This window comes from Erinaceus europaeus, chromosome 12 (assembly GCF_950295315.1).
Source record: "Erinaceus europaeus chromosome 12, mEriEur2.1, whole genome shotgun sequence".
NCBI lineage: Eukaryota > Metazoa > Chordata > Mammalia > Eulipotyphla > Erinaceidae > Erinaceus > Erinaceus europaeus.
Genome location: NC_080173.1, coordinates 95,507,299 through 95,523,337, shown reverse-complemented (window position 1 = coordinate 95,523,337; position 16,039 = coordinate 95,507,299). Strand labels below are relative to the sequence as shown.

At 47.1% G+C, this 16,039-nt stretch overlaps 1 protein-coding gene across 1 annotated transcript; it reads right to left on the bottom strand.

Annotated features, from left to right (window-relative positions):
- Positions 1-3,989: 3,989 nt before the first annotated feature.
- Positions 3,990-7,281, bottom strand: LOC132541763 (IQ domain-containing protein F5-like). Its single transcript, XM_060202468.1, has 2 exons — positions 7,210-7,281; positions 3,990-4,444 (listed from the first exon to the last, which is right to left on the bottom strand). The coding sequence occupies exons 1-2, from the start codon at positions 7,211-7,213 to the stop codon at positions 4,002-4,004; spliced, it is 447 nt and encodes a 148-aa protein (XP_060058451.1). The 5' UTR covers positions 7,214-7,281; the 3' UTR covers positions 3,990-4,001.
- Between the last annotated feature and the right edge of the window lie 8,758 nt (positions 7,282-16,039).

Genomic DNA, 16,039 nt, shown 5'->3' with positions numbered 1-16,039 from the left:
TCTGGTGTGTGTCTTGTCTCCCTAAGTTAAATGAGAGCTGAGAACTTGGTGAAGCAAGCTGCTACTTACTCTTTCTGGGAAAGAGCTTCACAGAGGTCTCACCTGTGCTCACGAGCCCTGATTCCACACAGTTACTGAGTGAGCCCAGCACTCAGCTGAACACACATGGTACAAAACAGTAACTGAGGTCCTAGTCTACACTGATATAAATGAGGGCTAGGTTTCCTACCTAAATCCATATAGGTAGGGGAGATAGCATGATGGCTATGGAAAAAAAATACTTCTGAAGTCCCAGGTTCAATCCCAGGTACCACCATAAGCCAAAGCTGTGCAGTGCTGGGGGGGGGGGGAGAAGAAAGAAAAAAATAGTGTGTGATCTGGAAGGTGGCACAGTGGATAAAGTGCTGGATTCTCAAGCTTTAGGTTCTGAGTTCAATCCCTGATAGCACATGTACCAGAGTGATGGTTCTTTCCCTCTCTTTCCTTGGATCCCTCTCATCAATAAGAAAATAAGGGTGAGGGTAGATAGCATAATGGTTATGCAAAGAGACTCTCATGCCTGAGGCTCCAGAAGTCTCAGGTTCAATCCCCCATCCCACCATAAACCAGAGCTGAGCAGTGCTCTGGTATGGAAATAAATAAATAAATAAATAAATAAATAAAAATTAAAAAATAAGTAAAATACTAAAAAGAAAAAAGTTATTAAAATAAATAAGCAAATCCAAGCCAAATCATCCCACTTGGGCATCTGAGAGCAGAGGTGGTGTTCATCTACTCAAACACTCTGGGCATCTCTGCTCATGACAGTGAACTCAGGTTCCTTTCTGTCAGGCTGGGGATGGGGACTGGTTGGAGTCAGGGGGAACCTCTGACAAGGCATCTTTGGCAAGTAACTAGAGTGATGCTGGCTCTCCCAGCAGCAGTGAAGAGCAGGGTCCCACCACAGTGACAATTAGGCAGTGAGTGCTGGTGGGCAGAAGCTTGTCACTATCTCCACAGTTCAACACCAGAACCCTCCCTGCTGTGTCAGTACAATTCACAGAGCTTCCACTGGTAGGTATTAACCTCTCCCAACTCTTAACTCCTTGGTTATTTACCATGGACCAAAATGATCCTATCCCTCTTGTTATTTTTTTATTTTTTGCCTCCAGGGTTATCGCTGGGGCTCGGTGCCAGCACTACGAATCCACTGCTCCTGGAGGCCATTTTCCCATTTTGTTGCCCTTGTTGTTGTGCTTGTTATAGTTATTGTTGTCACAGCTGCTGTTGTTGAATAGGACAGAGAGAAACTGAGAGAGGAGGGGAAGACAGAGGGGGAGAGAAAGACAGACACCACTTGTGAAGCGACACCCCCTTGCAGGTGGGGAGCCGGGGGCTCCAACCGGGATCCTTATGTCAGCCCTTATGCTTTGCGCCACCTGCGCTTAACCTGCTGCACTACCACCCAGCTCCCCTTAATTTTTTTTATATATGACTAATACTGGGTTACAAGATTGTAAGATCACAGTGTATACTTACACACTGCACTTACCACCAAGGTTCTATGTTCCACCCTCCAACCTCTCAAAGACAACAACCACCAATGTCTTAGAAACTGCTTTTTCTTTTTCTTTTGTTTGCAAGTTTATTTGTGTTAGGTCTCTAGATTCCACATTTGAGTGAAACCACGTAGCAGTTGTCTTTGATCTGAAGAGACGCTTCTTTCACTAGCCTCCAGTTCCACTCACGTTATTCCACCTGCCTCGCCAGCCAGATCAGCCAAATCAACCCTGGAGATCAACGGGGGGACAGATGTTGCAGCCAGATTGCCCTCACATCTGGTTGCGTGTCTTTGAGATAAATGCCCAAGAGTGGGATTGCTGAGTCACAAGGTAATCCCATTTAGATCTGTGTAAGGACTCTCCACACAATCTCCCAAAGGGGCTGCACCAGTCTTGAGCAGAGTCCTTTTCCTCCACAATTTCTCCCACACCTGTCATTTCCTGTTTTGTTGATGGAGTCCATTCTCATAAGTGTGAGATGGAATTTCAGCATAGTTTTAATTTTCATTTCTCTAATGACAAATAAGTGGAGCATTTCTTCATTATGTCTGTGGGATGTGTGTCTCTCTTCTTTAGAAAACTGTCTTAATTAGTTCTTTGGCCAACTTTATTGACTTTTTTTTTATTTTTGTTGAGCTGTACCAGTGCTTTATGCATATTTCAGTCACTTCTCAGATGTGTGACATACAAATATCTTCTCAGGGCCAGGTGGTGGCACATCTGGTTGAGCACACGTTACAGTGCACAAGAACCCAGGTTCAAGCCCTTGGTCCCCAACTGCAGGGGGAAAGCTTCACAAGTGGTGAAGCAGGGCTGCAGGTGTCCCTTTGTCTCTCTTCCTCTCTATCGCCCCTTCCCTTTCGATTTCTGGCTGTCTCTATCCAATAAATAAAGAAAAGATAATAATAATAAATACATCTTTTCCCATTTACTGGGTTGTCTGCTTATCTTTGCATAGTTTGCTTTAGATGCAAGAAGCTTTTTAGTCTCACGTAGTCTTATTGCGCAAAGTGCAAGAACCAGCAGAAAGATCCCGGTTCGAGCCCCCGGCTCCCCACCTGCAGGGGAGTCGCTTCACAGGCGGTGAAGCAGGTCTGCAGGTGTCTGTCTTTCTCTCCCCGTCTCTGTCTTCCCCTCCTTGTTTACTGTAATGTGTGTGTTTAACCAGGTGCAGCACCACCCGGCCTCCCACCCCCAGGGTCATTTTACTCTTTTCACTTTAGAAATAGAGACACCACAATGCCACTCCACCACTGAGGTGCTTCCCTCAGTGCCATGAAGTCTCCATGTGGTATCTGGGTGCAAGCCCCGGAAATGGGCGCCTCACACATGGCAAGGCATGCACTCTACTTGGTGAGCTGTCTCTCAGTCCCACACAACTCTTTTATTCAGTGGGGAAGGTGAAGCAACATAGAAGTAAAACTTTAATACTTCACTCAGCAACATCAGGAGGCTACAGTGAGTGACAGCCTCTCTCCCGGTCTCTCCGGATAACGGATTAAACACGCTGAGATGGGGAGACTGTTCAGTAGCATCGTACACACGAGACCTTGGGTTGGTTCCCAGCACACACACACACACACACACACACACACACACACACACACACACACACACTTCACTGGAGAGCAAAGAAATAGCAATAAGCATCTGAAAGATATCTCAGGGGCCGAGAGATAGGTTACCCAGCAGAGCAGACACGTCACTATGGCCCAGAACCTGGGGCTGAGCCCCCGGCCACCACATAACAGCACCAAGCAAAGGAGAGGCCTCACAAGCACTGGGATGGCAATGTGATTAATATCTCTCCTCCTTTCTATCACTCGCACTCTGTCAAAAAGGGGAGGGAAGGGAGTCGGGCTGTAGCGCAGCGGGTTAAGCGCAGGTGGCGCAAAGCGCAGGGACCGGCAGAAGGATTCCGGTTCCAGCCCCCGGCTCCCCACCTGCAGGGGAGTCGCTTCACAGGCGGTGAAGCAGGTCTGCAGGTGTCTGTCTTTCTCTCTTCCTGTCTTCCCCTCCTCTCTCCATTTCTCTCTGTCCTATCCAACAACGACAACAACAATAATAATAACTACAACAATAAAACAACAAGGGCAACAAAAGGGAATAAATAAAAATAAAAAATATATTTAAAAAATAATTTTTTTTTCATTGTGTTGCCCTTGTTGTTGTTGCTGTTGTTGGATAGGACAGAGAGAAATGGAGAGAGGAGGGGAAGACAGAGAGGGGGAAAGAAAGACACCTGCAGACCTGCTTCACCGCCTATGAAGCAACCCCTCCATGCAGATGGGGAGCCGGGGGCTGGAACCGGGATCCTTAAGCTGATCCTTGCATTTCGTGTGCTATGTGTGCTTAACCCCGTGCTTTACCACCCGGCCCCCATATATTATTTTGCGTCATGAATTCAACGTCCTTGATGTGTATGTGACAAGGAAAAGAGAACACCGGTGGCAGACCTGATCATTCTTTTATTGGAAGTGGGATGCACTGTTGTACTTTACAAGCCTGTGAGCCCAAGGAGATTTCAAGCTGGAGATTCAGTTGGTTTTCTTTGAGGTCGTAGTGACCTTGGATGATACCACGCGTGTGGCAGCTATGCCAGCGCCAGTAGACCTGGATGATGCGGACAGCATGGAGCAGCTGGCAGTAACGCAGACGGGTGCGCCACATGCGGACCCAGGACTGGATTTTGACCACTGCCCACTCTTGCCGCGCATAGTTCTCCAGAGCTGCTCGCCGCCTCTTCTCCAGCATCTGGGCCAGCTTCTGCTTCCACCAGCACTGAATGATGCATGCCTGAAGCGCTGCGTGGAGCAGTGTCCGGCGCACCAGGGTGCCCCGCCACCAGGCCTGGATGATGACAGCTGCTTCTTCTCGTGTCTTTTTGATCTTAATTTTTGGGCCTTACAAGAGAAAACGGGGGAGAGGGAGGCGTTGGAAGCCCCACACGTGACAGCCCTAAGATGTATCAAGAAGGATACCTAACCGTCTGTTAACATTCGCCCTTTTCAGGAGAGCTGTTGGGAGGGCAACAGCGAGACCCAGGAGCCAATGGGCACACACACACGTCCTCTAGTTCTCTTGAGTCTCAGTCTGGAAACTGGACTTACAGTTGTATACCCAAGCTCGCTCAGTCTTTTTTTATTTTTTTTATTGCCTCCAGGGTTATTGCTGGGGCTCAGTGCCTGCACTGCTCCTGGAGGCTATTTTTTTCCCTTTTGTTTCCCTTGTTGTTTATCATTGTTGTGATTGTTATTGTTGTCGTTGCTGGATAGGACAGAGAGAAATTGAGAGAGGAGGGGAAGACAGAGAGGGGGAGAGAAAGACAGACACCGACACCTGCAGACCTGCTTCACCACCTGTGAAGCGACCCCCCCGGCAGGTGGGGAGCTGGGAGCTTGAATCGGGATCGTTAAGCCGATCCTTGCGCTTTGCTCCATGTGTGCTTAACCTGCTGTGCTACTGTCCAACACCCACCTCAATCAGTTTTACATAGACCTGATTGGCCAGTCTGGAGCAAGCACACCCGGAAAAGCACAGGTGACTGAGGTAGAAGCACTGCCCAAACCTGTGTCTATTTCCTTCAGAAGTCCCACCTCTGGACAGAGGAACCCTTCTGCACTGCTGGTGGGAATGTCAATGGAGAGCAGTCAGGAGAACTCTCAGAAGGCTAGATGTGGACCTACCCTATGATCCTGCAATTCCTCTCCTGGGGATATATCTTAAGGAACCCAACACACCCATCCAAAAAGATCTGTGTACACATATGTTCTTGGCAGCACAATTTGTAATAGCCAAAGCCTGGAAGCAACCCACGCGTCCAACAACAGATGAGTGGCTGAGCAATGGAATACTACTCAGCTATTATAATGGTGATATCACCGAATGGTGACTTCACCATCTTCAGCCCATCTTGGTTGGAGTTTGAAGAAATCATGTTAAGTGAAATAAGTCAAAAACAGAAAGATGGATATGGGATGATCTCACTCATGCGCAGAAGTTGAAAAACAAGATCAGACGAGAAAGCACTAAGCAGAACTTGGTGTTGGTGTATTGCGCCAAAGTAAAAGACTCAGGGGTGGGAGTGGGGTGGGCTTCACACCCTGGAACATGATAGCAGAGGAGGACCTAGTGGGGGTTGTATTGTTATGTTACGCATGTACAAACAATTGTATTTACTGTTGACTGTAAGATATTAATCCCCCAATAAAGAAATTTTAAAAAGTCCCACATCCCTCCCCCACCCTGACACCCATAAACTGGATAAATATCATACTTGGCTTCCTTTGTCCTCTCCCATCTGACTTCAGGTGGAATACACAACCTTTTCATCTTCCCTGAGCACCACTGAAGTCTAATAATTCCTCTCCCTCACACACTTTAGAAATAGAACTTACACACGTACCAGTTGACACACATGTATTCATATCCATGTGCACACGTACACACACACACACACACACACACACACACACACACACACACACACCACACACTTCTCAGACCCAGTCTTCCTGTAAGTAGACTTCACATTCCTCAAACACGGTCCCACACTCTGTGCTCTGGGTTCACGCTCTTGGCTTCCTTCCTTGGCATGGTGCACACATGTCGGCCAGCCCCACCTCTCTCAGCCGGGAAGGTTCATTCATCCCAGTTGGCCAGGCACACCTGCTGCCTCTTGTTCTGATAAGCCTTTCTGTTGCCTCCCTGAAGCACCTCTCTTGGGATAATACATTACTTGGTAATGTCTCTGGGTCACTCCACTAGACCATAAGGGTCAGACAAGTCATGAATCAAAGCTTTTTCCAACGCAGTAAAGCCTGGGCTCATCGAGAAGATTGGAGAGGGTGGGGGGCAGTGGTGTGATGGGAGTGTCGTCTGTTCCTTTCCCCTCATCCCTTCACACGCTATCAAATGATTATCATTATATCGGACCATAATTGGAAGGCATTCTGTCCTTCTGTAACCATAATTGGAGAGAAAGAAGACATCAGAAAGTAGGGGGGCAGGAGGTGGCGTGCCCAGGTAAGTGTGCATATTACCAAGTCCAAGAACCCAGGTTCGAGTCCCCGCCCCCCACCCACAGGGGGTCTGCTCCATGAGTGGTGAAGCAAATCTGCAGGTGTCTATCTTTTTCTCCCTTTATCTCCCTGTCCTCCCTCAATTTCTCTCTGTCCTGTCTAATAAAAAATAGAATAATAAAAATAGAAAAAAGGAAAAATGACCACCAGGAGCGATGGTTTCATAGTGCTGGTACTGAGCCCCAGCTAGTAACCCTGACGGCAATAAAAAAAAAAAAATGACATGGTCTGGAAGGTGGCACAGTAGATGGAGTGTTGAACTCTCAAGCTATGAGGTCCCGAGTTCAATCCCCAGCAGCACATGTACCAGAGTGATGTCTGGTTCTTTCTCTCTCTCCTCCTATCCCTCTCATTAATAAATAAATAAATAAAATATTTTTTTTAATTGACTACATATATATACCAAGTCAGTGACACACTTAATGTCCTTTCCTTTCCCTGGGCCTCAGGCATGAAGGACGGACTGTGGTGAATTTGGGGAATACACTGGCCTCCAGAAAGTACAGGTGGCTAGACCGTCTCCGGTGAAACAGTGAATGCCCCTGACTTGGGATGGATAATCAAGCCCCCTCAGGTGTCCACATTACCCATAGTTAGGGGCAAGATGTTCCCATTGTCCTCAGGTCTGTTCTCCTCTAGCCGCAGCTCAGGCAGGGAGAGTGGAGGAGTGAGCTGTGATGTCACAAGGGCGCCTATGACTCAGGCACTAGGATGGCTGCCCGGGACTAAGCCACGACTAAGGACCATCTAGAAGAACTGTGCTCCCCCAACCCCACTTAGAATCAATCGGCTGCAGATGGGTCGGGTGACGGCGCACCTGGTGGAGCACACACATTACCGTGCATGAGGACCTGGGTTCAAGTCCCTGGTCCCCACTTATAGGGAGAAGCTTTAGGAGTGGTGAAGCAGAGCTGCAGGTGTCTCCCTCTCTATCTCTATTAGATGGGGGTGGGGAATAGTCACTGGGAATGGTGGAGTCATCATGCAAGCACAGAGCCTCAGTGATAATCCTGGTGGTAAAAAAGAAAAGAAAGAGAAAAAAAGGAATGAGGAGAGAGAGAGAAAGAGAGAGACATTAAGAATTGGCTATAGGGGCCAGGTTGGTTAAGTGCATGTGTTACAGTGCTCCAGGACTCAGGTTCAAGCTCCTGGTCCCACCTGCAGGGGAAAAGCTTCACAAGTGGTGAAGCAGTGCTGCAGGTGTCTCTCTGTCTTGTCTATTCACCTCCCCCCATCAATTCCTCTCTGTCCTATCAAATTAAAGTTTAAAAAAAAAAGTTAAAAAGAGCTCACACGGGGCGGGGGTAGATAGCATAATAGTTAAGCAAAGAGACTCTCATGCCTGAGGCTTCAATATTTGCTTAGCTGACATTTGGGCTGGTCAGGACACAGTTGCCTGAAGGGGAGCAGTAACCCAGATCCTCGTCCCTCAGGGATCTGAATCTGGTCCGTGTGTGCTTACCAGGTAAGGGCTGTCGCGTGCACCAAACCACGATCGTGTGCGGCTGCCACTACAGCCCAACAGCACCAGAACATCTTCCAGCGCACCACCCAAATCACCGTCAGCTCTCTGCCCACTTCCTTTCCCTTCTCCTCGTGGCCAAAGTCTAGCATCCCTGCCAGCATGCTGACTCCTTTAATCATCTGCTTGTCTCTGGCAAGAGAGGTCTTGGGTGACTGGGACACAGCCACAGCCTTAAGTTCAAGAGCCAGCCTACTAGGAGTCCGGCAGTAGCGCAGCAGGTTAAGCGCAGGTGGCTGCAAAGCGCAGGGACCGGCGTAAGGATCCCGGTTTGAGACCCCGGTTCCCCACCTGCAGGGGAGTTGCTTCACAGGCGGTGATGCAGGTCTGCAGGTGTCTGTCTTTCTCTCCCCCTCTCTGTCTTCCCCTCCTCTCTCCATTTCTCTCTGTCTTATCTAACAACAACGACATCAATAACAACAACAATGAAAAACAACAAGGGCAACAGAAAAGGGAAAATAAGGGGGTCGGGCGGTGGCGTAGTGGGTTAAGCGCATGTGGCGCAAAGCGCAGGGACCGGCGTAAGGATCCCGGTTCGAGCCCCCGGCTCCCCACCTGCAGGGGAGTCGCTTCACAGGCGGTGAAGCAGGTCTGCAGGTGTCTATCTTTCTCTCCCCTTCTCTGTCTTCCCCTCCTCTCTCCATTTCTCTCTGTCCTATCCAACAACGAATTGCGTCAACAAGGGCAATAATCATAACCACAACGAAGCTACAACAAGGGCAACAAAAGGGGGAAAAAATGGCCTCCAGGAGCGGTGGATTCATGGTGCAGGCACTGAGCCCTCCCTGGAGGAGGAAAAAAAAAAAAAGAAAAGGGAAAATAAAATAAAACATAAAAATTAGTCAGCCTACTGCTGACCTTCATTGGCAGAGACTGAAGTTGTAGGACTAGAAAGCGTAAAGTCGGGGCTTGTGGGGCGCACTCAGTTACCATGCACAAGGACCCAGGCAGGAGCCCCTGCTCCCCACCTGCAATGTTGCTTCATGAGGGTGAAGCAGGTCTGCAGGTGTCTGTCTCTCCCTCTTCCTCTCTATTTCCCCCCCCCCTTCTCGGTTTCTCTCTGTTCTGTCAAATAAAATGGGAAGAAAAAAATATGGGGAAAATTGGTCATTGGGAGTGGTAGATTTGTAGTGCCAGCACCGAGCCCCAGTGATAACCCTACTGGCAAAAAAAAAAAAGAAGAAAAGTTAAAAAAAAAGAAGAAGAACAAATTCCCAGGTATCTAATTGAAAGAGATGGTAGGGGCCGGATGGTGGTGCACCTAGTTAAGCAAACATGCTACAGTGCTCAACGACCCAGGTTCAAGTACCCAGTCCCCAGCTGTGGAAAGAAAGCTTCACGAGCTCTGTCTCTCTTCTCCTTTTTTTTTAAATTATCTTTATTTATTATTGGATAGAAACAGCCAGAAATTGAGAGGGAAGGGATGATAGAGATGGAAAGAGACAGAGAGACACCTGCAGCCCTGCTTCACCACTCATGAAGCTTTCCTCCTGCAGGTGGGGACTGGGGATTCGAACCTGGGTCCCTGCACACTGTAACATGTGCACTCAACCAGGTGCGCCACCACCCGGCCCCATCTCTCTTCTTTTCTATTTTTTCTATCCCTCTCAATTTCTCTATCTCCATCCAAAATAAAGAAAGAAAGAAAAATAAAGTTTAAAACTATTTTTTAGGGAGTCGGGCTGTAGCGCAGCAGGTTAAGCGCAGGTGGTGCAAAGCACAAGGACCGGCATAAGGATCCCGGTTCGAACCCCGGCTCCCCACCTGCAGGGGAGTCGCTTCACAGGCGGTGAAGCAGGTCTGCAGGTGTCTATCTTTCTCTCCCCCTCTCTGTCTTCCCCTCCTCTCTCCATTTCTCTCTGTCCTATCCAACAACGACAACAACAATAACTACAACAATAAAACAAGGGCAACAAAAGGGAATAAATAAATAAAATAAATATAAAAAAATTAAAAAAACAAAACTATTTTTTAAAACCCAATCTTTTAAAAAATATATTTATTTTCCCTTTTGTTGTCCTTGTTTTTTTATTGTTGTTGTAGTTATTATTGTTGTGGTTGTTGATGTTGATGTCATCATTGTTGGATAGGACAGAGAGAAAATGGAGAGAGGAGGGGAAGACAGAGAGGGGGAGAGAAAGATAGACACCTGCAGACCTGCTTCACCTCTTGTGAAGGGACTCCCCTGCAGGTGGGGACACCACATGAGAATAGCAGGGACTCAACTGAGCGGAATCCTGTGAATTATGGAGCCACGTTTTTGGTTTCTTTCTCTCTGTGCCTCTGTCTTTGACTCTTTCTATCAATACAGAATTAAAGCAGACATTGAGCCAGGAAAGGTGACTCAGTAGTTTAGCTCTTGCACAAAGTTCTGGGTTCATTCCCTGGCACTAAACAAATGGTATCAGTAACAAAGGCTGACCCCAGAAGATTTCGCTTTGTCATTTGGTTCTTCTTCTTCTAGCGTTTGCCCTTCTTCCGTAGCCAGTCAACAGCGTCAGGTTGAGCCTGATGTAAAGTTTCGAGACCTCCTTTGAATCTGGAGAGGTGGCAGTCGTTGACTATGTGGGTCATAGTCTGTCTGGAGCCGCAGGGGCAGTTCGGGTCGTCTCTGGCTCCCCAGCGATGGAACATAGCGGCGCACCGGCCATGGCCTGTTCGATAGCCATTGAGGAGGGCCCGATCATGACGTGCTAGGTCAAAGCCGGGTTGACGCTCGCAGGGGTCTGTGATGAGGTGTTTGTTCTTGACCTCAGCTGACTGCCAACTCTGTTTCCAAGAGTCTGGAACAGAGAAGTTCAGTGTAGGCGTAGGGGACCAGATTGGGTGACGAGACGTCAAGCGTTGGACAGGGTGGGCGAAGACATCCGCATAGATTGGCAGGTCCGGTCGAGCGTAGACGTGGGAAATGAACTTAGATGATGCCGCATCCCGACGAATATCTGGCGGGGCGATGTTGCTAAGAACTGGCAGCCATGGAACCGGGGTGGAACAGATGGTTCCAGAAATGATCCTCATGGAGAATATAATTTGGAATCGACCAAGTGGACATGGGGGCTACGGAACCATCCTGGGGCACAGTATTCTGCAGTGGAATAGCATAATGCCAGAGATGATGATCGTAGTGTGGAAGCGCTCGCGCCAGTCTTGCAATGATGTTATTCCTCGCGCCCACCTTTGCTGCAGTTTTTATGAGATGTTCGTGAAATGACAGGGTGCGATCGAGAGTAACGCCAAGATAGACTGGCTGGGCTTCATGCCGGATTCTCGTATCGCCAAGCTGCACATTAAGCTCACGCGAGGCCGAGGCATGGTGTAGATGGAAATCAGATGATACCGTTTTTGCAGTGCTAGGGATTAGTCGCCATTTTTTACAGGAATCAGATATCAGAGACATGTCTTTCGTGAGTGTTTCCTCAAGGATGTCGAACTTGGATGCCTGAGTTGCACAGCAGATGTCATCGGCATAGATGAACTTCCTTGAAGAAGTTTCTGGAAGGTCATTGATGTAAATATTAAATGGCGTAGGAGCCAGAACAGAGCCCTGGGGGCGGCCCCTTGAGACAAGTCTCCATCTGCTAGACTTGTCACCCAGACTAGTCATTTGGTGATGTTCAGTAACTGTCCTGTGAGAATCAGAAGTAGCTGTGTATGTGATTAAGAGTGCAGTAGAGCTTCTACTAAGTCATTGGCATTTCCTGTATGTGGGGACAGTGGTTAGAGTCACTCCCCCACCCCAGTGGAGGTGGGAGCTCCAGAAAAGTGATATTCCCACAGTGCCTGCAGTTAGGGGTGGAGAGGGACCCTGATTGCTGCAAGTCCAGGAGAATGCCCACCTTGTATGTGTGAGGCCCTGGGCCGGGCGGGATCCAGCACTCATAGCTATGCTGCTTCCATTACTCCAAGGTGTTCCCACACAACTCCCATGCTCAGTGAAAACTTTCCAATGGCTGGAAGGACTAGATTTGTTCCTTAATTCCTGGAGTGACTTAATAATTTGATTACAGCATTGAGTATATCAGAACTCACAAGTGCCATAGTCAATAATGTTATATACCCGTACCAGCAGACGCCTTACAGGACAAAAATATGGGGACACACAGAGATCTTTGGTGATAGGAGTAGTAAAATAAAATAAAATAAAAATATGATGGGGGAGGTTGGTGGTGGCACACCTGGTCTAGAGTGCGCATTACCCTGTGTAGGGACCTGGGTTCAAATCCCACTCCCCACCTGCTGGGGGGAAAGCTTCATGAGCAGTGAAGTGTCTCCTCTCTCCCTTTCTTTCTCTTTCCTCCATTCTCAATTTCTCTTTGCCTTGTCAGTTAAAGAAAAAGAAAAAAAAATAGCCACCAGAGCAGTGGATTCATCATGTAGGCATCAATCTTATAGATTATAGAATTATTATTAATTATAGAATTATTTGTCAAAATGACTTTCACTGTCAGTTTCACATAAAATCACTGTTTTGTCCATCTGAGGTTTAACTCATTAAAAAAAAAAAAAAAACAAGAAGATTGCGGGGACCAGACAGTGGCACAGTGGGTTAAGCACACACGGCACAAAGTGAGAGGACTGGCTTGAGGGTCCCGGTTCAAGCCTCTGGTTCCCCACCTGAGGGAGGTCACTTCACAAGTGGTAAAGCAGGTCTGCAGTTGTCCACTACCTCCAGGAGCAGTGGATTTGTAGTGCAGGCACCGAGTCCCAGTAATAACCTTGGAGGCAAAAAAAAACAATAGAGTGGTGTCCATTCTCTCTCTACCTCCCTCCCCTCCCCTTCCCAGCTTCCCTCTCTTTCTCTCCCCCTCCCTCTTTCTCTCTCTACCTCCCTCCCCTCCCCCTTCCCACTCTCCCTCTCTTTATTTCCTTCCCCCTTCCCTCTTTCTCTCTCTTCCCCCCCCCTTTCACTTTCTCTCTTTCTGGAAAAAAAAAAAATCCCCCAAGAGGGAGTCAGGCGTTGCGTAAGGATCCTGGTTCAAGCCCCCAGCTCCCCACCTGCAGGGGAGTTGCTTCACAGGTGGTGAAGCAGGTCTGCAGGTGTCTGTCTTTCTCTCCCCCTCTCTGTCTTCCCCTCCTCTCTCCATTTCTCTCTGTCCTATCCAACAACGACAACAACAATAACAACAACAATAATAACTATAACAATAAAAAGACAACAAGGGCAACAAAAAAAAGGAATAAATAAATAAATAAATTTTTAATTGGCCCCCCTGTGGTCCAGGAGGTGGCACAGTGATAAAGCTTTGGACTCTCAAGCATGAGCCTGAGTTCGACCCCCGGCAACACATGTACCAGAGTGATGTCTGGTTCTTTCTCTCTCCTCTGTCTTTCTCATAAATAAATAAAATCTCAAAAAAAAAAAAATCCCCCAAGAATGGTGAAATAGTGAATGTACCAAGTCCCAGTGAAACGCTGATGGCAAGGAAAAAAACAAACAATGTCCCTTCAACTATATTCAACTTTATATTCTATTTTTTTAATTTTTAAAATACTTATTTATTTTCCCTTTTGTTGCTCTTTTTTTTTTATTGTTGTTGTAGTTGTTGTTGTTACTGATGTTGTCATTGTTGGATAGGAGAGAAATTAAAAGAGGAGGGGAAGACAGAGGCGGGAGAGAAAGACAGACACCTGCAGACCTGCTTCACCGCCCATGAAGTGACTCCCCTGCAGGTGGGGAGCCCAGGGCTCGAACCAGAATCCTCACGCCAGTTCTTATGCTTTGCGCCAGCTGCGTTTAACCCACTGCCTGACTCTCCCAACCACTTTCCTTAGATAGGCCTAGTCATATTTGATTTGTGTCATCATTATTATTAGTAGTAGTAGTAGTTACGGGGTTATTATACACACTGTCATCTTTTCCGATTGTAGAGTAGTATTCCCTGGAGTATATATCCCATAACTTCCTTAAAAAAAAAAAAAAAGAGGGAATGGGCAGTAGCTCAGCGGGTAAAGTGCATGTGGCGCAAGAACTGGTGTAAGGATCCCGGTTCGAACCCCGGCTCCCCACCTACAGGGGAGTCGCTTCAAGGCGGTGAAGCAGGTCTGCAGGTGTCTATCTTTCTCTCCCACTCTTTGTCTTTCCCTCCTTTCTCCATTTCTCTTTGTCCTATCTAACAACGACATCGATAACAACAGCAATAATAACTACAACAACAATAAAAAGACAAGGGCAACAAAAGGAAAAATAGTGGTCCGGAAGGTGGCGCAGTGGATAAAGCGCTTGACTCTCAAACGTGAGGTCCTGAGTTCAAGCCCCACAGCACATGTACCAGAATGATGTCTGGTTCTCTCTCTCTCTCTCCTCCAATCTTTCTCAGCAATACATAAATAAATAAATTTTTTAGAAAAAGGGAAAATAAATAAATTTTTTAAAGATTTTATTAATGAGAAAAGATAGGAGGAGAGAGGAAAAAAAAAAAACAGACACCACTTTGGCACATGTGCTACAGGGGATCGAACTCAGAACCTCCTGCTTGAGAGTCCAAAGCTCTATCACTGCGCCACCTGCCAGACCACTCCCATAGCTTCTTTATCCAGTCATCCATCAGTGGGCATCTAGGTTGCTTCCACTCTTTGGCGATTGTGAAAATGCAGCTGTGGACATAGGCGTGCATACATTGCTTTGAGTTAGTGTTTGTAATAAATCTTCATATGTCCTTTGGATAAATGCCTACGAGTGATATTGCTGGATCATAAAGTAATTCCATTTTTCTTTGTTTAAGGATTCTACAGTCCTCCAGAGGGGCTGTACCAGTTTGTACTCCCACCAGCAATGTAAAAAAGAGTCCCCCCACCCCTTCACAACCTCACTGACACCTGTCCTTTCCCGTTTTGTTGATGTAGGCCATTCTCATGGGGAGTGAGGTGGATATCTTAATATCCTTTTAAACTCTAATTTAATTCGAGCCCTGAGCACTTTCAGACTCAGATGCAAGTACAAGAGGAGTTTCTACATTTCTAAATGTATTTATCTAAACCACTGAGGAGCGATCAGGAACTTCAGCTGAAAGTAATTAAACTGGGGTGGAGGGTAGATAGCATAATGGTTATGCAAAGAGATTGTCATGCCTGAGGCTCCAAAGTCCCCTGTACCACCATAAACCAGAGCTGAACAGTGCTCTGGCAAAAAAAAAAAAAAGACAAACTGCAAGTGGGGTTAGATAGTACAATGGTTATTCAAAGACACTCTTGTGCCCGAGGCTCCATAGTCTCAGGTTCAATCCCTTGCACCTTTATGAACCAGAACTGAGCAGTGCTATAAAAGTAATTCAGCTGTGGCATCTCACATTTATTTTTATTCCTGATGATTTTTAATACATGTTTAATACAGGTTTTGCCAGCTATGTGGTTTACAACTATTTTCTCCCATTTTAAAATTCTCTAACAGTAGGTGTTAGCGAGCAAAATCAAACCACCATCCACTGCAAAGAAGCAAAAGATGTTTATTCACGAATTCGAATCTGGGCCGAGAGGTGACTGACAGCAGTCCACCAGGCTCGACCCCGAACAGGGCTCAAACCACACAATTTATAGGATTTCTGAATACACTCAGGGAGGGGGAATGCATCACCTTATCAATCTATATCCAATAATATGCTATCGAAAACAAGGAATCCAATCATTTCAAACCTAGCAAAAAGCGGGATCCACTCAAAGCAAAGCACAGGCTAGTTTTGAACATTGCAAAACCACACAACCAATAGAACCTAGTCAGAGTAGGGTCATCACATCCTCCCGCCATCACCTGCAACCTTCTGGTAAACAGTTTCCTTGTGCAAAGGTCCTGATAAGCCTTGCCTGTATGCGGGGGTCTTGGTAAACAACTAGTGGCTTACTGATTAGGTCCTGTTTTTCAAGGGGAAAGGGTAAGGAATTTTCCATCTTACATTCCCCAC